Source organism: Geotrypetes seraphini, chromosome 12 (genome assembly GCF_902459505.1).
Source record: "Geotrypetes seraphini chromosome 12, aGeoSer1.1, whole genome shotgun sequence".
NCBI classification, from domain to species: Eukaryota; Metazoa; Chordata; class Amphibia; order Gymnophiona; family Dermophiidae; genus Geotrypetes; species Geotrypetes seraphini.
In genome coordinates this window covers 93,890,569-93,914,972 of record NC_047095.1, presented here as the reverse complement: position 1 = coordinate 93,914,972, position 24,404 = coordinate 93,890,569, and the positions used below count along the sequence as shown (strand labels likewise).

Below are 24,404 nucleotides of genomic sequence, written 5' to 3'. Positions count from 1 at the left end.
TAGCTTGAGGAAGTGGCTCCAGTATGGGTTTTCAAAGTGATTCCAGATCATATCAACAGCTCTACCTTCTTTGTCTAAGGCAGGAAACATGATAGGTAAATCTATGCAGGAACCTGCAAGAGACAATCTCAATTTGTGGATTTTTGTAGCAAAAAAATCAGCTAAGATCGCCGCAGGGGGTGGAGAGTCTGTATTGGAGCGCTTTTGGAATTCAATATCAAATAAAGAATTGACTATTTTGAAGAGTTCATGACTATTTAAAGTGGGAGAATTAATTTTTTGGGAGTAATGTTTGCTACGCTTTTCTTTGATCATTATTTTGTATTCTTTAACCTTTAGTCGCCAAGTAAGTCTATCCTCATCTTTCCCTGTTTTGCACCATAGTCTTTCCAATTTGCATAATTCTCGCTTTAAGACCATTAAGTCAGTATCGTACCAGTTGTCTGAGAAACGTCTTTTTTTACGTTTTTTAAGAGGGGCTATGTCGTTTAAGACCTGATCACTAAAGTTTTTCCATCCTAAAATGAAGTTAGGGTCAAAAGCTGGGTTGGAGATTAAGCTATAGTGTGTCCAAAATTCTAGCGGGTTCAGCTGTCCTCTTGTGCAAATAGTTTTCTCTTTGAAGTTGTTCCTTGGTTTTGTTTTAAGCTGTCTTTTAATCCAGCATAGTTCAAAGTTGCATAAGAGATGGTCCGACCAGAGAGTGTTTGACCAGGTTTCACCTTTGAGACTTATACTGGGGGTCGTTAGAGCATTAGAAAGGAATGTGATCAGGTCTAAGTGGTGACCTTTCTGGTGGGTTTTAGTCGGGGATGGTTTGAAGAACCCTAATGATGTAAGGAAGGAAAGTAGGCTCTTACTTGGATAATCTTATTTCTGTTAATTTACACAGGAGTTCATACATTAGGTGATCAATCCATGCTTGTGAATCACTTGTAGAAGGGTGTCAATTACATCTTTCAGTTCCTCCTCTTTCACCAGAGGAGCATAGGTCCCTCTTCAGTTTGTACCAAAGCAATTGAGTTCCACTGTAACAAGAAAAAAGAGAAAGGGGGGGGGAAGGGAAATTCCCCAGAACTAACATACACTTCTGTTGTACTCTGTAACTCATGAAAAAGAACAAGTGGTATCTTCTCAAACTGCCATATCCACTCTGTAGAACCTTGTGAAGTTATGAAGAGTGGACCAAGTAGCTGCTCTACATATCTAGTTTGGGACTGACTAGTTAGCACAAAAAGATGATCAGAAAGGTAACTCATAGCACATCTAACCTCTACAATATCTTATCTTGCTTGTTTGAACCTGTAGGACAAAAAGCAATTAAACAAACCTCTTGGCTGACATCAAAAACTGACATAACCTTTGGTAGGAAAGAAGGTACTGTCCGCAGAGAAATCCCAGCCTCTGAGATCCTTAGGAAGGGCTCTCAGCAAGAAAGAGCCTGCAATTCTGATATCTGTCTCATGCAGCCTATTGCCACTAGGAATACTGTCCTCACAGTGAGGTCAAGAAGAGAAGCCTCATGGAGATACTGGTATGGATGCTTGGACTGGACCTTCAGAATAATATTAAGGACAGAAAAGACCAGCTTACGGGAAGTCACAACCTCAGTACTACCTTCAAGAACCAGGTCAAAATTAGGGTGAGATGCCAGAGATTGCTTTCCCCCTCAAGCCTGGAAGCAAGAGAGGCCCGCCACCTGGACCTTGAGACATGTCACTGTTAGGACTTTTTCTAATCTGGCTTTAAGAAATGCCAGGATCACAGGAATCGATGCAGTGAAAGGCTCAAACTGATTTTGGTGTACCAGAGCAGGAAAGCCTTCCAGGCCTCAGCATAGGCCGCAAACGTGGATTGCTTCCTTGCTCAAAGGAGAATAGCAATGATTACTTCAGAATAGCCCTTGCGGGTCAAGCCCTTGCACTCAATAGCCATGCCAGAAGACCAAAGCGATCTGGGAATTAGACCCTAACTGATAAGATCTGCATGCATCAGTAGCTTGAGGCATCTGTCTTGGAGACATACAAGATCTGCATACCAAGGCCAGTCTGATCACCAAGATCACAAGACTCGGCCCACCACTGGCCATGAGAGAAACACACATATAGAAGCCTCTCTTCCAAACCTTGTGCATCCCCTCTTTGGCTGTAAAAACATTTTGCCTTTGCATTCTTGACTGATGCCATCAGGGTCCATCTCTAGCCATTCCCAGCATTGCACATGAGGGTGAATGCTGTTTGGGACAGGGACCACTCCCCTGGGTCTAGAGTCTGCTGGCTGAGAAAGTCAGCCTGTACATTTTTCAGTCCTGCTTCATGGATTGCTGAGTGCCTTAGGATGGGCTTCAGCCCACTGGAACATCTGAGCCTCCAGACATAAGGGAGCACATCTGGTGCCTCCTGTCTGATCACGTAAGCTACCGTGGTGGCATTGTTGGAGAACACTCGGACTGCCTTTCCTTCCAGATACTATTCTAACGCTCTAAGTGCTAGGTGTCTAGCTTGGAGTTCCAGGCAATTTATAGACCACTTCCTCTTTGGGAGGGTCCATTGACTCTGTACCGGATGAATGCCACAATGGGCTCTCCAGCTGAACAGGCTGGCATCAGTTGATAGGATCACCCATGAGGATATTCGGAGGAGTAAGCCCTTTGATAAGGCCAACGCAAGCTGTTCCTTGCTTTTCCTGTCCAGGGAAACTGTTGCTGTAAGGAAAGTCTCTGCAGGGATCACCTGGAGAGCAGAACATCCTGGCAAGGGCGTATATGTGCTCTTGCCCAGGGAACTACCTCCAGGGTGGCCACCTTTGAGCCCAGCAAATGAAGGTAATGCCAGGCTGTGGGATTCTGCATTGCTAAGAGAGCCAATATCTGCTTCCTGAGCTTCTATTTGTGTGGCTTGGGAAGAAAGATGTGGCTTTTTGCTGTGTTGAAGAAGACCCATAGATACTCCAGGCATTGGGTCGGCTCCAGATGACTTCTTGAAATTGATAATCCAGCCCAGATCCTGTAGGAGATCCACAACTTGTTGCACTGCCTGCTTGCCCTCTGGTCTTGATGGCAATTTCAATCAGTCAATCGTCCAAGTATGGGTGCACCTGTATTCCCATCAAGTGGAGGTGAGTGGCAACCATGAACTTGGTGAAGGTGAATAGGGATGTTGCCAGACCAAAAGGTATGACTGCAAACTGAAAATGTTGATGAAGGACATGAAATCTCAAGTATTTCCTGTGGTTCAGGAAAATGGGAATATGAAGGTTTGCTTCCTTCAGATCTAGGGAGGCTAGGAATTCCCCCGCAATGATGGACCAAACTGTCTCCATGTGGAAATGCAGTACTCTCAGTGCCGCATTTATGGACTTTAGATCCAGGATCAGACTCCAATCTTTAGTGCCTTTCTTGGGCACTAAGAAGTATTTGGAGTACCTGCCAGAGCCCGATTCTTCTTCAGGAACTGGTTCTATAGCTTGAATGTCCAATAGCTTTTGCGCCATTGCTTGAACCCTGGTCTCTTTTTCCGTCCATTCAGCTGGAGTCGATAAACAGATCTGAAAGAGGGCGATAAAACTCAATCTTGTGACCTCTCAAATAAGATCTAGAACCCAGTGGTCTGAGGAAATTCATTCTCACTCCCTCCAGAATATCGAGTCTCCTGCCAATGTGTGGGAGTACGACAACTGACCTGGCATCATTGTGATTTCTTGGAGGTTGTGCTGACGCGAGATCCTGAGGGTTGCTGGTGTATAGAGTTGCCAAACTACTGTCTGGCCCCCTGATGAAATCTGAGTGGAGGAGCCTGCACAGAATTGCTGGGAACATTGTTAGGGAAGAAAATTGCTTCTGCCTCCTCCAGCAGGTCGGCGAGGTCTGCTATCAGGCAGAGATTTGGGGCCGTGATCTGCTATGCTGGCCATAAGGTTGCCGAGGGCTTTACCAAATAACATCTGCCCTTTAAAGGGCAGTCTGCTTATGGTGGATTTGGAGGCTATCACCCCCCATTGTCTGGGCCCATGCGGTTGGCAGAGACTGTATATGCCGACACCTTGTTCATGACTCTAATGATGTCAATATAGAGTGCCTGTCAAAGACAGATGTCTTCCTCCTCAGCCAGAATTTTCCGTAACTTGGAGTGGCAAGAACATGCCACAAATGAGGCTGCCACTGCTGCTTTAATCCTTAAAGCTAGCATTTTAAATTGCTTCTTAATAACCATGTCCACCTTGCGATCTTATGTATCCTTTAACATCACTCCTCCCTCACTAGGGAGGGAGGTATGTTTAGTTACTTGAGCCACAATGGAATCCACCTTCAGCTGACTAAACAGCTGCTGAAATTCCAGAGCCATAGGGTAAAGTTTGGACATAGTTTTGGCTACCTGGAGGTAGTCTCCCATTGTTCAGTGACCAGCAAGGTGATGTCCGGATGCAAGAGAAAAAGGGTGGTATGAGCATTTATGCCACTCATGACCATATATTGTGAGGTGGATGGCTGCTGAGGTTCCAACTTCAACTTCCTGAGCGCATCCATAATGACATGTGGGATAACTTGAACAGTCACCCACCAACAGATCGAGAGAAATGATCGCTACTTGACTTCAAGTCCCTGATAGGAAACCGGAATCCTCCAGAAAGGAAACAGAGCCCTGGAACAATAAAGGCATGGAGTCTGATCTCCAATTCTCCCAGCCCTGCTCCGCTTAGTTACACAGGCTGGGAACTGGCCTCCTGCATGGCAGAGAGACCTCCCAAAGAGGCATCTCTCCCTGGATCCGTCAAATAAGCTCTCCACAGAATATTCACAAATTCTGGAGTAAATCCTTGGATAGGAAGCCCCAAGAACCCCTGCAGGACCTTAGACTGGTTTCTCTTGGGCTCCGCGCCTTCACTATTTGAGGACTCCAGGAGGGATTTTCTCCCTACCACTCATCCTCCCTGTGGTTTCCCAGCCCAAGAGGACTCAGAGGAGGCTACACCCAAGGCTCCTACCCCTCCCTTGTATGCACCATGGCACAAAGTACAGGATCGCTCCTCGGCTGACCTTCCAGCACAGAACTGACATGATACAGGGATAGAAAAGCCTAAGTTCATCCCAGTTGATTTTGAATCAAATCAAAGGGATTTGAGGAACCCTATCTCTGGTCTCAGAAATCCTTAAATTCAACTTTTCCAAACCTCTTCCCCCCCCCCTAGCATTTTCCCCATAGGGAATGAGCTGTACTTGTAGTGCTACTGCTGTTGCCTGTGTAAGCTTTAATTCAGCCTGACTGAAGTGGAGAGAACCTTCTGCCTCGAATCCTTATGGAACAGTCCAGACCTGGTAATCTTCGGGACCAGAACTGATTGAAGGTTCAACCCCCACAAATCCTCATGGCGCGGCAGAGGGTGAATGAAATGCAGCCCCACAGCCTGCGCTCAAACTTCTAATAAATCAGATGGCAAACAGGCTCTCAGGAGAATGGACCCCAAGCCTCAAAGTAATACAAAGCAGGCTGGCTCATCAGGTACGTGCAACATGCAGGACACCCTCATGGAGTCCGTGTTCTCTCCCAGGCAGAGTAGCCCCCATCTATGGGTTCCTTTGACACCAAAGTCTCCTGAAAATGGAGTAAAAAGACCCAAACATAATAAAAACCAAACAGATCAGAACACTTCTTCTCGGTTTACTTGCAGAAGGGAAAAAAACGAAGCGGGAGCTATGCTCCACTTTTGAAGGACGAGCAGAAAGATGTGATTGACACCCTTCTTCAAGTAGTTCACGAACATATCACCTAATTATGTACGCCTGTGTATATATTACAGACCATTCTGGGTCAGACCATCTAGCCTAGTATCTTGTTTCTACAGTGGCCAAGCCAGGTCACAAATAACTGGCAGAAACCCATATAGTAGTAGCAAGATTCCATGCTACCAATCCCAGGGCAAGCAGTCCCTGGCAGGGTATATCTGTCTCAATGGTCGCAATAACTTGGCAAGATCCCAAAGGAGCAAAACAGATTTTATGCTTTTTATTCTAGAAGCAAGCAGTGGATTTTCCCAGGTCCATCTTATGGCTTTTGGGAAATTATCCAAACAATTTTTAAGTCCTGCTAACTGCTTTTACCACTTTCTCTGGCAGCAAATTCCAGAGTTTAATTACACGTTGAGTGAAGAAATATTTTCTGTTTTTTTTCCAATTTACTATGCTTCAATGCATGCCCTCTATTCCTAATATTTTTGCGATTCATGCCTGTCGATTCTCTGTAGAGTTGCACGGGGACAGAAATCAAACCTGTCCCCGCTGGAATCAAATCCATCCCTATCTGACCCACCTGTCCCCATAAACTTCAGAAGTAGTTATTTCATTTAATTATGCTACTGAAATATGTTAGATGCTCTGGTAGAGACCAATTTACAAATAAGCAAAAACACTTTATTAATTTGGAAATATTAACTGGGAAGAATACATACTCTCTGCCAAAGCCTCTAATGTAAATATAAAATATGAATACTCCAGCTGGACTTCCTCCAAAGGTGGCCAAAACTTCCTTTTACCAAGTTTGACAGCCAGCAACATCCCTATGCCACAGATCCTAGCACTTCAGAGGCTCAAGGATGTTTCCAGCAACTGCCACTTAGTAGAAGGGAATTCCAGCCACCTTTGGAAGAGGTCCTCAGCTGGCAGTGCTTGAGGATCCCCACCAGCAATAGCAAGGGTCAGGGCCAGTATTAGACATGCTGGTGCCCAGCACAGAAAATAAATAATAATAATTTTATTTTTGTATACCGCCATACCCAGAGAGTTCTAGGCGGTTCACAACAAATAGATGAGTTACATACAGTGCAGTTGAAAAAAGAAGAACATAACAAGTCAATCGAAGGGTCAAACTAGTTTACAGTGACAATTTGAGTGAAGGAAGGGCTAATACAGAGCACATACGGTATGTACTGTAAGAGAGTACAATTGAATTTATGAGAGGGGGAAACAAAGCATATTGTATGAGAGGGAGGGGGGAGGAGGGGGAAAAAGTAAAGAAAGGTGGGCCGTGTTGAGGGGGGGAGGGGAGAGTTAAGGATTTGGTCTGATGCAAAGAAGAGTGTTTGATCTGTTTTCTAATGTGGAGAGGGGGAGCGTTAAGGCGGAAGAGGGGAGCATTAAGGATTTGGTTCATTGAAAAGTAGAGTTTTGAGCTTTTTTCTAAAGTGGAGGTATGAAGAGGCATCAAGTATAATTTGGGCGAGCCATGAGTTTAGTTTGGCCGCTTGAAAAGAGAAGGTTCGTTCAAGGAATCTTTTATAAGATGACATGCTTTCAGTGAGGGGAAAGCGAACATAGTTATTCTGCGGGAGCTCTTATTATTATAGTTCAGGTTGAAGTGGGGGTAAAGATAGTCAGGTGACATATCCGATACGGTTTTGTAGCAGATGCAAGAGAACTTAAATAGGACCCTGGATTCGAATGGCAGCCAGTGCAACTTGTGGTAGAAGGGGGATATGTGTTCCCATTTCTTCAGGCCGAAGATAAGGCGGATGGCGGTGTTTTGGACCAATTTCAGCTTCTTGGTGACTTTCTTGAAGGCGCCTAGATAAATGATGTTACAGTAGTCCAGGACGCTAAGAATAGAAGCTTGGACCAGCAGACGAAAGGAGATTTCGTTAAAGTATTTTTTAATGGTGCGGAGTTTCCAGAGTATCGAGATACATTTTTTTAAACACTAGGTCAGTGTGTTTCTCTAGTGTGAGATGTTTGTCTAAGGTGACTCCTAGTATTTTTAAGGATTGCTCAATACAGTAGTCTAGGCCATTGATATGTATCGCAGTTTCCTTGATTTTGTCGTTTGGGGATACTAAGAAGAATTTAGCTTTTTCTGGGTTTAGCTTTAGCCTAAACGCTGTCATCCAAAGTTCGATCTGATTTAGGGTGAGAGATAGCGAGTTTAGAAGCTCTGAGGTAAGGTAGGAGAGCGGAATGATTATGGTGATGTCGTCTGCATAGATGAAGAATTTGAGTTTCAAACTCTGCAGGAGGTTTCCTAGGGAGGCAAGGTAGATGTTAAATAGGGTGGGGGACAAGGGGGAGCCTTGTGGGACCCCACAAGGGTTGACCCAGCTGTAAGAGGTAGTGTCGTCCTTGAACACCTTGTAGGTTCTTGTTGTCAGGAATTCGTGGAACCAGTTGAGAACATGACCTGAGATTCCAATAGATGTTAGACAGTCTAGTAGAGTGGCGTGGTCAACCAAGTCAAATGCGCTACTCAGATCGAGTTGCAATATTAGAGCGCTTGAGCCTTGGCTGAATACTTGATGAAGGTAATCAAGCTAAAATTGTTTCAGTACTGTGACCTGACCGGAAACCGGATTGACTGTTATGTAAGATATTGTGTTTTTCTAAGTATGTGGTGAATTTGGTGTTTACTATCCCTTCTGCTATTTTGGTGACCAGGGGGATATTGGCGATTGGTCTAAAGTTGGATGCATTGTTAGATGGCTCTTTAGTATTTTTCTTAATTGGTGAAATCATAATGTGCCCTTGTTCAACTGGGAACTTCCCAGACGTTAGTAGAGAGTTGATCCAAGTTAGCATTTTGGCCTTAAAAATGACTGGGGCCGATTTCATGACATTAGGGGGGCAGGCATCTAGTCTGCAGTAGGAACTGGCATACTTATTGTAGTGTTTACTGAAAGTTTGCCAGTCTATGGGTGAGAATGTGTTCCAGAATAGGTCGGCTCTAGAGTCGTCTGAATCTAGAAGAATGGGGTAACACCAGTGGGGTTTTGTTGGGTCAGTGAGGGAGGATCTTAGTTTTTGTATTTTGGAGATGAAGAAATCCGCCATGCTTGCAGTTAGAGTGGGCTCTTCAGGTGTGTCGATAAATGTTTCTATATTGTATAGATCATTTACCAGCTTAAAAAGGTTGCTACTGTTGGTTGAGATGTCGCCGATTTTGAGGGCATAGAAGTTTTTACGTTTTTCTTTGGTCCGATTTTTGTAGATTTTTAATTTTTGTCTCCAAGCGATTCTGTGCTCTTGTGACCCTGATTTTAGCCAAAGTCTTTCCGATTTTCTTAGGTCTCTCTTTAGCATTAGCAGTTCTGTGTCAAACCAGCCCTCTAGGTTTTTAAGTCTCTTTCTGCGGGTTTTAATGGGAGCCATTTTATTTAGGATATTGGTGCTATCATTAATCCAGGAGTTCATGAATTGATCAGTTTGTTTGTTTTGTTCTGATATGATCTCATAGTGAGACCAGAATTCTACGGGATTTATTTTACCTCTGCTAGTATGGAATTTTTTATTTCTCGTTTTTGGGTTATTATTATTTGTTGGGCTTGTGGTTTTTAGTTGGCAATCGAGTTCAAAATTGCAGAGGCTGTGATCTGACCATAGAGAGTCGGTCCAGTGTTCTTGTTTCCAGAATATTTTGGGGTTAGGTAGCTCTCTTGAGGAGAAAGTGACTAAATCTAACTGATGGCCTCTTTGGTGGGTTTTAATTGGGGGAGGTTTGAGGTACCCTAGTGAAGAGATGAGTGACCAGAGTTCTATGGTTTCAGATTGGTCTATTTTTTCCAGGTGGATATTGATATCTCCACAAAGTAGGTTGTAAGGGCTAGATAGAGAATTAGTTATTAAAAATTCGGAGAAGTCATCCTTGGCAAGGTTCCATTTTTTTGGTGGAATGTAAAACAGAGTTATTGTTAGCACAGCCGCTAGGGATTTGGACGATAGTGAGAGTGAAAGAATTTCTAGGTTGGGAGTGGATTTTGAGTTTAGAATAGAGCAGTGTAGGTTGTCTTTGAAGATCATGGCTAGGCCTCCCTCCCTGCCCCAAGTTCTAGCCAGCGATAAAATTTTGAAGCCTGGGGGAAGGCAATCTTGGATAATAATATCGTAATCGGATAGTAGCCATGTTTCTGTAAATAGAGCGAAGTCAGGGTTGGTTTCTTTCAGCCAGTCCTTAATAAGTAAGGCCTTGTTTCTCATAGATCTTATATTTAGGTAAAAGCCATGTAGGTTCTGGTAGTTGGCCTGATCAATTGGATAGATGTGTGAGTAAGTTAGTTTTTTTAGTGATCGTTGTTTTTTTATGTATGGTTCGGTCGGTCTGCGTAGGGGTGGTAGAACTGGTATTGGGAAGGGGCCTGCATCAGAGTAGTCATATAAGGTGCGGTGAGAGACTGTAAGGGTGCTAGTTTTAACCGCACGGAATGTGGGGTTAAGGATAGGGATAGGGGTTAGGGTAAGAGAGTTGATTAGGCAAATTCTGAACCAGATCAGATAGAGTAGGAATAGTGGTAGCCACAGTTGGAAGTTGGAGTGGGCCATGATACAGATTTTATGTAGGAAGTTGGGAAGAGAGGAACACCGTCCAGCCGACGTAGGGTTGGGGTGACAAGAAACAGTCTAGCCGAAGGGGGGATGATGGCTAGAGACACATTGGAAATGATAGGCAGTCTGACCAAGATGGTCACTTATCGTTTAGAGGTTCAGTTAGTTCTGTCTTGGGATCAGAAGTTGTGGACGCTTCACGTTCCGGCGCTCACAAAGGCGCACGCGCCTTAGCCGTGCGCCTTCGTCGGCATGCCGAACGGCTGCACGCCATTGGGGAGTTCTTTAAAAAGGCTCCCGAAGACTCTCGTCGGTGAAGGGGAGGGGCGGAGCAGTGCTCCCACGTTCCTCTCCTTTTCTGTGCTGGGCCCGCGGTCAGGAGGAGATATGGGCAGCAGAAAAGGCTGCACGTGTTGGGGAGTTCTTTAAAAAGGCTCCCGAAGACTCTCGTCGGTGAAGGGGAGGGGCGGAGCAGTGCTCCCACGCTCCTCTCCTTTTCTGGGCTGGGCCCGCGGTCAGGAGGAGATCTGGGCAGCAGAAAAGGCTGCCGAAGTAAAGGTGCAGCAGAAAGGCTGCACGCATTGGGGAGTTCTTTAAAAAGCCTCCCGAAGACTCTCGTCGGTGAAGGGGAGGGGCGGAGCAGTGCTCCAACGCTCCTCTCCTTTTCTGTGCTGGGCCTGCGGTCAGGAGGAGATCTGGGCAGGAGAAAAGGCTGCCGAAGTAAAGGTGCAGAAGTAAAGGCCCCTTCCCTGATCCCCACTCCCCTAAGCTCCCCAACTGCCATTACTATCACATTGACTAACCCTCACCAAATACAGGACAAGGGGTCAGAAATTAGAAACTAAAATAAGTAGACAAAAATTGAACTGGGAACCCCCCAAAATTAAACTTAGCAAGTACTTCAACACTGGAGAAATAAAACCAGAAATGCATTTCCTTTTCAGTTAAACACAATACAAAGATATCTGTAATACACCTTTCCTAAAGCTAACATATTTCAGTCAATAAATTTAAAATAAAATGCCTTTTTTTTTTTTTTTTACCTTTGTTGTCTGGAGGTTTATTTTTCCATCAAGTTGGTTCCAGTTTCTCTTTTTTCTGCTTTGCTGTCTTCTGCAAATTCTTCTTCAAATAGTTACTGTCCATTGTTTTTTTTCTTTTCTCTCCTGTCTTGATCCATTCTCTCATAACTGCCTCTAACATATTAACTTTTCCATTTAGCTCCTTCCTCCCTTTTTTCTTTTGTATCTATCCACTCAAATTTCACCCTTTCTCCCTTCTCCTCTTTACTTTTTAGCTATCAAATTTCCATCTTCTTCTCCCACCCCTTCTCTTCTGTTCCCTTTCATCTTTACTCTACTCACCATTATATTTTTATCCACTGTAATCACTATCCTCTGCTCATTCATTTCCCTGCCAACCCCTCCTCCTCGCTGCCTCTTCCACATGGTGCCACCATTCCTAGCTTCTCCCTCCCTGCCCAGCATCTTCTCCCTCGTTTTCCCTTCCTCACTCTTGAAGCCTGAAATCTCCCTGTCCCTTCCACTCTACCTCTCAACTAGCATCCTCTTGTCCCTTTCTTTCTTCTGTCCCTCCTACCAAGGTCCAGCATTTCTCCTTCCTTTCCATTGTACAGCATCCTCATTCCCTTCTGCCCCTGGATCCATCTCCCTCTTTTCCCCTTCCCACTCTTGCACAGAATTTCTTCCTTTCTCCCCTCCACCCCTTTCTCCCTCCTTTGCTGCAAAGGGAGTGGGGAGAGAGATGGATTCAGGCGCATCTCTCCCAGTCCCCGCCACATCCAACATTTTTCCCTCTCATTCCCTGGCTCCGGTGCAAAATCTTTTGCCCCTTCCCACCAGCCCAAGATTTCTCCTTCTGTCACCCCTCTCCAGCATCACGTCACATCTCTCCCTCCCTTCCCTTCACCACCATGTCCAACATTCCTCCCTCTTGCATCCCTTTCCATGTCTCACCCTTCCCTCTCCACTACCATGTACAATTCTCCCTCTTTCTTCCTTTCCCCATGTGCACCATCTCTCTTTCCCTCCTGCTCCAATCACCCCTGTCCAATTATTCTCCCTTTCTGTTCTTTCCCACACCAGGGCATCTCTTTCTGTCCTTCACTCCCCCCAGCCCATGCAGCATCTTTCTTTGCCTCCCTTCCCACCCCCAGCCCATAAAGAATCTCTTTTCCTCCCTTCTCCCCCATCCCCACTCTGTGCAGCATTTCTTCTCACATTTCTCTTCAACAGTTCACTGGCTTCTACATGCTGCCAGCAGCTGACCCGAAAGCTTTCCCTCTGATGCAAAATGCAAATGCATCAGAGGGAAGGCTTCTTGGTCAGCCACAGCAGCATGTAGGAATCACTACCGGTGGCCTGTGAAGAGAGCAAATATGGCTGCATTGGACAAGGGAGTCAGAAGGTAAACTCCCACGGGAGCCCTGAAGGAACTACTTCCATCCTTGCAAGATCCCCATAAGTCTGAAAGGGATTCCCGTGGGATCCCTAACAACCCTGTTCTCGTGCAGCTCTCTAGTTCTCTGCTAATACCTTGCCCTCTAACACACAAAGCACTGTTAAAAAGCCACAAAATTCATTAACACAGTTGTACGCAAGCAGTTACTGCATGTAAAAAGGCTCTATAACTTTTACATAGACCAGTGTTTCTCAATTCTGTCCTGGCGTACCCCCTTGCCAGTCAGGTTTTCATATAATGGAGGCAGTGTATGCAAATCAGGTTTGTGCATATTCATTGTGGATATCCTGAAAACCTGACTGCCAAGGGGGTATTCCAGGATTGAGTTGATAAACACTGACATAAACCTTGGATAGATATTTCCAGGGGCAGAGCAATGGCAGTACTGTAATATACTTTTAAAAACACATTTTTATACCGTCAGGGCAGGTACAGACTTGTGCATTAATAAGTGCCATTGGATGAGTCTATTTTATCAGCTTTAAAGAAAGATTGTGCTTTGGAAAATAATATACAATACAGCTGATACTTTGGAAACTTTACTTAGAACTAAATAGAACTTGTATAACAAACTTATTTCAATCTGATGAAAAGGCCAGAACATATATTAAGACAAGCATCGTTTTATCAATACATACATCTAATTCTTTCAGCTTCAACACCAAATACAACTTTGTTATATGCCTATTACTCCCCTAATAAATCAGAATTTTAATATTGCAAGTTCTCACTTTGTCAAGATCCTTGAAATATTGGGCCAAGATCCTTAAAATACTGGCAAAAAATATTTTGTTCAATATCCATACAAATGTTTAATTAAATACGATTGTGATTATTACTTTTTTTCTGAACATCTGAGAACTTTCCTTCTAACTTGGTGACTGTTAATAATTAGACTTCTGGGCTATTGCTTGGATCTTTGTTGCTAACAGAATTATGGGCTCCTTTTATCAAGCCACGCTAGTGGGGTTAACGCGTGCGCCTTTTCATCACGCGCTAACCCCTGCGCTGGCCAAAAACTACCGCCTGCTCAAGAGGAAGCGGTAGCGGCTAGCGCGGCCGGCGGTTTAGCGCACGCTATTACGCGCGTTAAACCGCTAGCGCGGCTTGATAAAAGGAGCCCTACGCATGCATTTTTAATGTGCATGCTAAGGTACAAAATGTGTTGATAATTATTGCTATTTCTTGCTGCTAAGCTCATAATTTCAGTTTGGATTCTCCCTTTCCTCTTTCATGAGCTATTAGGAAAAAATAATCCATGTTCTTTCTTTTTCCTTTTCCACTTATTTCTCAATGTAAGATTACATTTTTGCATATTTACTTTCTTTCCTATTTTAAGCATTCTTGAAATTTAATACACAGAAATCTAAAAATACAAAGTAAAGGAAAAAAATTTACAAAACTATAAAAGCTCCCCCACCCCTCAATATTTTAATTCTGAATATGGAGAAGATGAAAAGCTACTACTTGATTCACAAATATTTAAATCTGAAAGAGTGATGCATCATCCACAGTCATTGGAAAAGTACCAGTCACAGATGGTTTACTTTGGCTTCACAAATCTGGCAAGTAAAGCAGCAGGTTGAGAATGAGGGAATCCAGGGCTCAAATCTTGCAGTTTTGGGCAAGTTATTTCACCTTCCATTGCCTCAGGTACAACATTTAGATTACAATATAACATGTTTTGAGCTGAAAAGGCAACAACTGAATACAAATAAAACATAATATCAGAGTTATATGCATCTGAAATCAACAATTCTTTCTTCCAGCCTATGAGAAGCTTATACCTCTTGGATAATAAACATTTTAAAAACTGCAGAACAATAAAAGAAATGTACATTCACTACTATTCTCATTTAAACAATGGATTCTGAGTGTCGCACAATAATAAAGGCTTATTAATCTTGATGAGGACTAGAATACCCTTAGAGGGCAGAAATCACTGAGGCATCTTATCATTCATTGTGAATGGAAAACCATGGATGAATCAAGCAAGTAAATTTTACATTCTTCCTGGCACTTTGACTTTAATAGCTGGTTCTGCACCCTGTCAAAAACAATGCCAAATAAAAGGGAGACATTTCTACAAGATATTTACACAGGTAAACAGGGGTTTAAACAAAATCCTCTTTGGAAATTGTCCCTTTCCCTTCACATGGGGGAGAGGAACAACCTCAGGGGTAGTCCTGTAAAATTACAAACAGATTTCATTTTGAAATCCTTGTGTGCAAAATATACTGGGCAAAAATTTCCCATGACCTGCTGCTGTTTTTGAAAGGGAAACACACAGGGAAATTTTCCCTTTAACAGCTGGCTTACAGGTATATAAGCCACTTGAAACCCTGCCTTAAAATAGTTTTCTAAGCAACTGTGGTTAGAAGGAAGCTGGGATTATACATGTTTAATATTTGGATATACACTCCATTTTGTGCAACAGTATGGATGTTCTCTGGGATTTCCTTTTATATGAGATTCAGTAATGTCTCTACGCTAAAGGGAAACAATTGTGATTAAAGAGTCTGAAGAAATCAAAGGAAACAGTGTTGTACACCTGAGACTCTACTATATAAAGGCTGTAATGAAAGAAATGTCTGGACTTTCACAGACTGGAGTCAAGGATTGGGGTAAGTAATGGGAGCATACACATATACTGTTTTAATCTCATAAATTCCATATATTGTATAGAATGTGCCAATGATAATGAGGCCCTATCTGGATGAGTCAAAGAACCAGGCCGAGAAACTCTACAAATAGACTCAATGGATGTGTGGTGAGGTGTTTTCTAGAGAGTTTATCGTTGGGTAATGTCTTTGAATTTATTCAAATTGATCAACTCACTAAACAAAAAAATAAATACAAAAGTTTTCCCTTTGATAGCAACACAAAATATTTTTGACATATCATCTGCCTTTGAAGTAGTCATAATCCTCTTTGTAAATTAGGGCAAAAAATCCTTACCAACCAAATCAGACCATTGCCCAATTTTGTTCTATCTTTCCTCATGCCCTCCCATTGGCAAAAGACAAGGATACATAAAAAGGATAATATTTAATGTTTATTTTTATTTTTTAGAAAAAAAAAAAAAAAGGATTCAAAATGATTGTGATCACATTTCCATTTGCGTTTAGCAAAGTGAATACTGCAAGCTCAGTTCTTGAGTAAGACTTAGAGTAAACTTTTTCTTTAAACAAATTTCAACTGCTGTGCTCCTGTGCTGCACTGATGTGGCAGCATGCCAACAAGAAACCATCCTCACTTTGCTAGAGAACAGTCCAAAGCATGTCCCACAAAACATATTCCATTGCCAAGGCCTGAAGACGCCACTAAGAGTTGGGAATCTTGTCCTCTGACCAATAGCTTTACCAGGTATCACATAAGTCAGAAAGTCCTATGGAAGAAGTCTGGATCCTTGGTAACGCTATCTTATTAAATAGAAAAGAAGTTACCAGCCTTTAGTAAAATCAGCAGTGCCCCACAAATGAGAGTTAAACATTGGCTGCATATCCGGACAAAGTAGTAGTGAAACGTAGCAACAACGCTGACACAGTCGTAGTGCACAGGTCCAGAAAGATCATTAACAATGCTTCTGCCAGCTCAGTAAGAAACACAGGAAGGTGATGTAGTGTCTAGTCGCCGAAGACCTCCAAAAGCTCTTGACCGGGTTGTTATTTACACAGTAACGTCTTGCAGAATCGGTGGCACTATGTAATATCTTCCTCTGAATAGTAATCATGACCCTGAAAAAAGGAGACAAAATTAAGTACAGAGAATGACTGTCAGTAGAGCGGGATAATAAGATTTTAGTAAACGTGGAAATCATCAAACAGTGCCAGCTGCGTAAATTCTAGGAATATTCTAACCAATATTCAAAATGATTTAGCTGGATTTCGAACAGTTAAATTGCTTGGTCAGGGTTAGCTGCTAATATACAGCGGCACTTAACCAGCTAAGTGCTGCTGAATATTGCGATCAACAATGAACACAGAGCTGGCTATCTTGGGGGCATTCCAGAGGTGGAGTCAGAACTTGGCTGCTTAAGAACTGAAATTCAGCATTTAAGGACCAGGGTTAATGGTCTTAGATAGGACCCTAGCATTTCAAGCTGGTAGGCAACAATCTTGGTGAGGTAAATGTATTCAGCAAGCTATGTTATCCTATTGCAGTTTTCAGAAATTAATTAAGACCACTTTGTTCGATAAGTTTATTACTTAGTGAGTTTTATTATTTAAATTCTATTTTACAAATATTTGTATTTTTTACTGTATTATTGTATTTGGCTGATTGTCCAGCTCTTTTTACTGTAAACCGCCTAGAACTTTTGGTTATGGCGGTATAAAAGAATAAAGTTATTATTATTATTAATGCATAAATGGGACCATAGATAAGTCTGTCTTAGCTCTATATGCTACCCCAGGACTGCTTAACTGTTGAGTGTCGACTTATGTGGTTATGTGCTAGCCAGCTTAAAAATAGCTGGACAGTCAAAGGCGAAGCCCAGACACACCTCAGCTTTGAATATCCAGCAATAACACTGTTGGCGGTGAGCAAAAGGCTCATCGCCAGTGGCTGAATATTGAGTCCATTGTTTTTCCATCTCTTCAACTGTGCTGCTCCTCAGACATAGATGCTAAAGTGCACAGTCCAATCTCTACTGCTGCCTAGAGGATGGAATTCAAACATCTGACTTGTACAGTTAAAAAGCTTACAAGTAGAAGACAAAAAGATCAGTTCCACCAGTGATAGGATAAGGAGAAACGCAGATCAAAGGCAGCCAAGGTACTGCAGATTCATGTGTAAGTACCGTATTTTACAAAAAATGAATAACCTTGCGCGTTATACACGTTGTACAAATTTTTTTTTTACATAGTTCCCCCCCCCGACATCCGATTCACCCCCCCGCAGGACCGCTCGCACCCCCACCCCGAAGGACCGCTTGCACGCACCCGCACCCCCACCCCGAAGGACCGCTCGCACGCACTCCCACCCGCACCCCCAGCCTGAAGGACCGCTCGCACCCCCACAGCCTCCCGACCCCCCCACATCATGTAGAAGCTCCTACCGGTGTCCTGCTGCTTCCTCTTGGCGGTCCCGGCCCTTCTGTGAGCCCTGCGCCTGCGCTGCTTCCTCTTCCGGCGGTCCTGCCCTTTCTCTGACGTCAAGCCCTCTTGCCCCGCCGACTCCCCGACACGATTGGGGCAAGAGGGAGCTCAAGCCCTCTTGCCCCAGCCAACAGCGGCACCCCCGACACGATCGGCCCAAGGCCTCGCCCCCAGGAGGGACCTAAGGCTCCCGGGCCTATTCTGATTGGCCCAGGTGCCTTAGGCCCCACCAGTAGGCAGAGATTTGGGATGGATGGGCCAATCCGGCCTCATTCTGTCGTTGGCTGCCTGCCGGACAGGCGGGTTTGGCTCCTGTCTGTCCGTCCAAAGGTACGGGGAAGGGGGGTGGGGGTGTCGTGGGGGTCGGCCAGGGGGGTCGCGGGTCGGCTGGGGGGGCGGTCGGAGGTTCTCGAGGGCAGGAGGGCCTGGGATCCCTGTTGCCGGTAATGTAGTGCAGGATGAGGGTAGGGGGTCGCCGTGGCCAGGAGGGTTTGGGCTCCCTCCTGGCCCGAACAACTAGCGGGGGGGGGGGAGGTCACCAGGGCCAGGAGGACTTGGGCTTCCTCCTGGCCCGATATTGTCGGGGAGTTGGGGAGTCGGCGGGGCAAGAGGGCTTGGGCTCCCTTTTGCCCCGATCGTGTCGGGGAGTCGGGGGGGCAAGAGGGCTTGCGCTCCCTCTTGCCCCGATCGTGTCGGGGGTGCCGCGGTTGGCTGGGGCAAGAGGGCTTGAGCTCCCTCTTGCCCCGATCGTGTCGGGGAGTCGGCGGGGCAAGAGGGCTTGACGTCAGAGAAAGGGCGGGACCGCCAAGAGGAAGCAGCAGGAAACCGGTAGGAGCTTCTAAATCTTGGGGGGGGGGTCGGGAGGCTGGGGGGTGCGGGTGCATGCGAGCGGTCCTTCGGGGTGGGGGTGCGAGCGGTCATGCGGGGGGGGGGGGGGGGAATCGGACGTCGGGGGGGCAGCAGGCTTTCAGGGTGGGGACAGGACTTCAAGGGGGAGAGGAGAGTCGGGGCGGGCGAAAGGAGAGTCGGGGTGGCCAGAGGAGAGTCGGGGCAGACGAAAGGAGAGTCAGGCAGCGACAGGAGAGTCGGGCAGCATGCGCGGTATACGGGTGGGTGCGGTATACAAAAATTTTTTAACATATATTTCGGTTTCCCGCGCGCTATACCCGTGTGCGCGTTTTACACGGGTGCGCGTTATCTATGTGAAAATACGGTAATTCTATACACTATAATCACTGCTTAAAACTCCCCTCAAAAGCTTCATCAGAAAAAAATACTTACTGTATGAGAAGATTAGGTACTTACTTCGATAATCTTCTTTCTAGTAAAAAGACATACGAGTTGTGACTAGTGGGTTGTGTACCCCTACTCGCAAGTTTGTGTAGAAGGCATCACCTACATTTTTCAGCTCCGCCTTCTCTGACACTGTTCTGTGCTCCTCAGTTCGTATGAATGCAGTTGAGACAGAAAACGAAAAAAAGAGGAGGGGCAGGGAGAGCTCCCCGCTCACTCCGAGTCTGCTCTGACATCAAATGAAACAAATAGATAACTTGTTAAACAAAAACAAATCATATGTGAAACCTAACAAGCCACCTACCTGAGTGCAACCAACACTAATGCTGCTGTGACTCTGTTGCACTCCCATTTTGTTTTTAATGGAAGAGGTATCTGCATGATGCTTCTTCCTGAGGAGGCTCTTTCTTGGCCAATGCTGAGACCTCCAGGATATCTAACACACTTCAGACCCTGGGTCAGATCAAGCATAAGCCAAGAATACACACGTCTCAGGCAGTAAGCAGGCAAAATGTAAACCTGACAGGGCAAGATGTCAAGACTCATATGCCTTTCTACTAGAAAGAAGATTATCGAGACTAAGTACCTAATCTCTTCTAGTGCAAAAGGCATATGAGGCTTGACCAGTTGGATATACCAAAGCAGTCCCTCCAGTATGGGGTGGGGCAGATGAGCTTGCTGCTAGCACAGATGACTCAAAGGTGACATCCGCTCATGCCGCCATTCCCATCCTGTAGAACTTAGTGAAAGTATGGAGGGTGGACCAAGTGGCCACCCTACAAATCTATTCAATTGGCACCATCCGGGACTCTTACCCACGAAGAAGCCAAAATCCTAGTATAGTGTACTGTCAAAGAAATCAGGGGTTGTTACTGCACTCGATGTACACTGAAGAAATAGCCTGACAAATCCATCTTGAAATGAAAGCCTTAAGAGGCTGGCTTCCCTAAATGGCTAGGATTGGTTAACACAAAGAGATGATCTGACAAATAAAAATCATTCATCACCTCAAGGTAACAGAGAAGGGCTCTTCTAACATCCAACATAGCCAACGCTTTGTCTTTTCTCTTGAATCCTGTGGAATGGAATGCAGGTAGATGGACTTCCTGATTCACGTGGAAAGCCAAGAAAACCTTTAGCAGAAAAGAAGGTACCGTGCACAAAGAGAGACCCCAGCTTCTGTGAACCAGAGAAAAGGTTCTCTGAACGAAAGAGCCTGAAGCTCCAAAAATCTTCTTTGCCATGGCAGTTGCTACAAGAAACACTGATTTGATAGTGAGATCCAAAGAGACCAGGAATCCTGCCTGTGCACGGAAGCGATAACCAATTGCATTGTCTCCATGAAGAATCACGAGACCTTTAGAGCCACGTTGACAGACTTGAGGTCCACTATTGGCCTCCAGTAGTCTGAGTCTTTCTTGAGCAAGATGAAATATATAGAATATCTGTCCAAGTCTGATTCTTCTTTCGTAACCAGTTCTATGGCCTTCAAATCCAAGAGCTGCTGTACTGTTGTATTGGCCATATGGCAGGGGAATCTACAAGGAGATTCAGCAAAGGGCAGTAGAATTTCAGCTTTTAGCCCTCCCAGACAATATCCAGCAAACACTGGTCCAAGCAAATCTCTGCCCAGGCCTTCCAGTGAGCCAAAAGCTGCCCACCCTATCTGGAGGCTGCTGGTAGACACAGAGCTGATACTCGGGAAAGACTGGTGCCCCTAAGCTGTTGCCGAGAGGCTTGACGTGACCTCTGTAAGGGATAGCGGGGTTCTGACGGAAACACCAAGCCCTGAAATAGGAACCATGCCCTGCCCTATCAGGGGCCCGAGGTCTGTTGTCTGGTAAAGACTTAGGTTAATAATCCACTACACTATCCATGAGATCGTCCAGCCTTTTACTAAAGAGCCTGTGATATTTAAAAGGTAGCCTGCTCAAAGTCGCATTAGATGCAGAATCTCCATCTCACTGTTGAATCTAGAGCATCCAACAGGCAGAAATAGAGAAAGCAGAAACTTTGCGGTTGGTAACTCACACAACCAAGGAATCCACCTTCGGCAGGACAAACAGCTCATGAAAATCCAGAGCCACTCAGTGGATATAACTTTTTTATGGTCCTGGCAACCTGCAGGGGTCCTTTTGGAGACTCCCATAGTGATGTCTGGGTGAGGAAAGAAATTGGTCTGAAGCTTGGAATTGCTCTTATCAGAATGGTGAGCAATGGAGGTCTGCAGGGACTCCGGCTTCAAGATCTGAAAGAACTCAGTGATGACCTCCAGCAAAGCCTTCAGCTTAAAAAGGTCCTTTCCTGGTCCAGTGGCATCAGAAACTCTTCAATCAGAGCCTCTGGGAACCCAGATCCTCCAAAAGTGAGGATTCCTGTTGAGGGAATAAGGAGATCCAATCTGACCCCCAGTCTCCCTCTGACTGGACCTCTGACTTGAGGGGCTGAGCAACCAGGGGGTTAGTCACACTCTGTGAGGGAAACCCCCCATGCAAGACTGTCAGCAGAACTCTAGAGGGGATAGATGAGCCCCTTTAGCCCCTATATGCTTCAAATATAAGACTAAAGAAATCAGGGGTAAATCCCGGAACAAGAGGATCTGGTGCATGTGCACAAGAGGTGCATTTACTATGAAACTCCTCTGCATATGTATTAAGCACAGTCCTCTGCCTTGCTTTTGTTTTTACAGTGCGCATATAATTTGAATATCATTTCCTTTGAGCACTGGAGAGTCATTTTTCTGTGCTGTTGGCTTTAATGCAGGATGTCTGAGACTTCGCTGGTGGGTTGTTTGTTTTTTAAAATTTGAGGTTTGGGAAGGGGCTGCCAATGAGACACTAGGGAATTTATGGTTTTGGGTTTTGTTTTTTTTTTACAGCCAGGGGAGGGCAGGTCAGAAGAAGGAAGGGGACCCGATTAGACCACTAGGGATTTTTGTGATTTAATACTGAGATGTGTATGTGTGTGGGCCATAGACTATCAGGTTCTGTCATGTTTTAATGTTGGAGGACCAGGGGTTAGATGCTGGTTGAGTTGGGGAGGGGGCCAGGGGCCTTTTTTTTAATGTCACCCTTCCTGTAAGCCAATCACTGCTCAAGTATGTACAGGAAGAATAACATTTTTGCAATGAGCTATTTTGCATGCTCATTCCATATGGAGTATTTTCAATATGACGTTTACACATTATATTTATACATTATATAAACAGTGCCCTATTGGTGACTAACTTAAGTGACAAAGCCGTTTAAAATCTTCCTTAACCCTTTAATTGGCAGATGGTGAAAATGAGTGCTTTACGTAACTTGGTGTTGAAGAATAGCAACAGTGCCAAGTAACAGGCATTTGGAAATGCAGATCTCCCATAAGAGCCAAAGAAGACACATGTTGCTTCTGAGCAACAATGCCAAATAAAGGTTCAAATAGTTTAAATCAAAAAATGAAGGCACCTAAATTGCATTTATGGTGGCACCTAAAGATGCCTAAGGTTGAAGGAGGCATGGTTAACGCCAGAAATGGCCTTAGGCATCCTAAGGCAGCACCATAGACACAATTCATGTTAAAGCATAGGCGCCAGAAATGTAGACCTTGAAAACCTGGCCTACATTTCCGGTGCCTATGTTTGAGGTAGCTGCAATTCCACACATTAACATAAGAATTGCCACTGCTGAGTCAGACCAGTGGTCCATCATGCCCAGCAGTCCGCTCACGCGGCGGCCCTCTGGTCTAAGACCAGCACCCTAACTGAGACTAGCCCTACCAGCGCACGTTCTTGTTCAGCAGAAACTTGTCTAACTTTGTCTTGAATCCTTGGAGGGTGTTTTCCCCTATAATAGCCTCTTGAAGAGCATTCCAGCTTTCTACCACTCTCTGGGTACGTTTGTACGGAATCTATCCCCTTTCAATTTTAGAGTGCCCTCTTGTTCTCCCTACCTTGGAGAGGGTGAACAACCTGTCCTTATCTACTAAGTCTATCCCCTTCAGTACTTTGAATGTTTCGATCATGTCCCCTCTCAATCTCCTCTGTTTGAGGGAGAAGAGGCCCAGTTTCTCTAATCTTTCGCTGTACGGCAGCTCCTCCCAGCCCCTTAACCATCTTAGTCGCTCTTCTCTGGACCCTTTCAAGTAGTACCATGTCCTTCTTCATGTACGGCGACCAGTGCTGGACGCAGTACTCCAGGTGAGGGCGTACCATGGCCCAGTATAGCGGCATGATAACCTTCTCTGATCTGTTCGTGATCCCCTTCTTTATCATTCCTAGCATTCTGTTTGCCTTTTTTGCTGCCGCCGCACATTGTGCGGACGGCTTCATCAACTTGTCGATCAGAACTCCCAAGTCCCTTTCCTGGGAGGTCTCTCCAAGTACCGCCCCGGACATCCTGTATTCGTGCATGAGATTTTTGTTACCGACATGCATCACTTTACACTTATCCACGTTGAACCTCATCTGCCATGTCGATGTCCATTCCTCGAGCTTGATTATGTCACGTTGCAGATCTTCGCAATCCCCCTGTGTCTTTACTACTCTGAATAACTTTGTATCATCCACAAATTTAATCACCTCGCTCGTCGTACCTATGTCCAGATCATTTATAAAGATGTTAAAGAGCACGGGTCCATGCACCGAACCTTGCGGCACCCCACTGGTGACGCTCTTCCAGTCTGAGTATTGTCCATTTACCCCTACTCTTTGTTTCCTATGCTCCAGCCAGTTTTTAATCCACGTGAGTATTTCACCCTCAATTCCATGGTTTGCAATTTTCCGAAGTAGTCGTTCATGCAGCAACTTGTTGAATGCCTTCTGAAAATCCAGATATACAATGTCGACCGGATTGCCCTTGTCTATCTGTCTGTTTACTCCCTCAAAGAAGTGCAGCAAATTCATCAAACACGATCCGCCTTTGCTAAAACCGTGCTGACTGGTCCTCATCAGCCCATGTCCGTCAAGGTGATCAATGATGCTGTCCTTTATCAGTGACTCTACCATCTTTCCCGGTACCGAGGTCAGACTCACCGGTCTGTAGTTCCCCGGATCTTCCCTCGAACCTTCCCTCGAAGATCGGTGTAACATTCGCAACCTTCCAGTCTTCCGGAATCTTTCCCGATTTGATCGACAGATTGGCTATTAGTTGAAGCAGTTCAGCTATGGTCCCTTTCAGTTCCTTGATGACCCTCGGATAGATGCCATCCAGTCCCGGGGATTTATTGCTCTTAAGCCTATCAATCTGCCTACATAC

General features: G+C 45.0%; 1 protein-coding gene across 9 annotated transcripts in view; it reads right to left on the bottom strand.

Moving 5' to 3' along the window:
• Positions 1-13,304: 13,304 nt before the first annotated feature.
• C12H1orf21 (chromosome 12 C1orf21 homolog) overlaps positions 13,305-24,404 on the bottom strand; it is a 610,172-nt gene continuing 599,072 nt past the window's right edge. For all 9 annotated transcript variants that reach the window (XM_033916059.1, XM_033916056.1, XM_033916057.1 and 6 more), the window contains one exon: positions 13,305-16,515. In XM_033916059.1, coding sequence (XP_033771950.1) covers positions 16,480-16,515 — 36 coding nt within the window. In that variant the 3' untranslated portion in view covers positions 13,305-16,479. The remainder of the gene's footprint in view (positions 16,516-24,404) is intronic.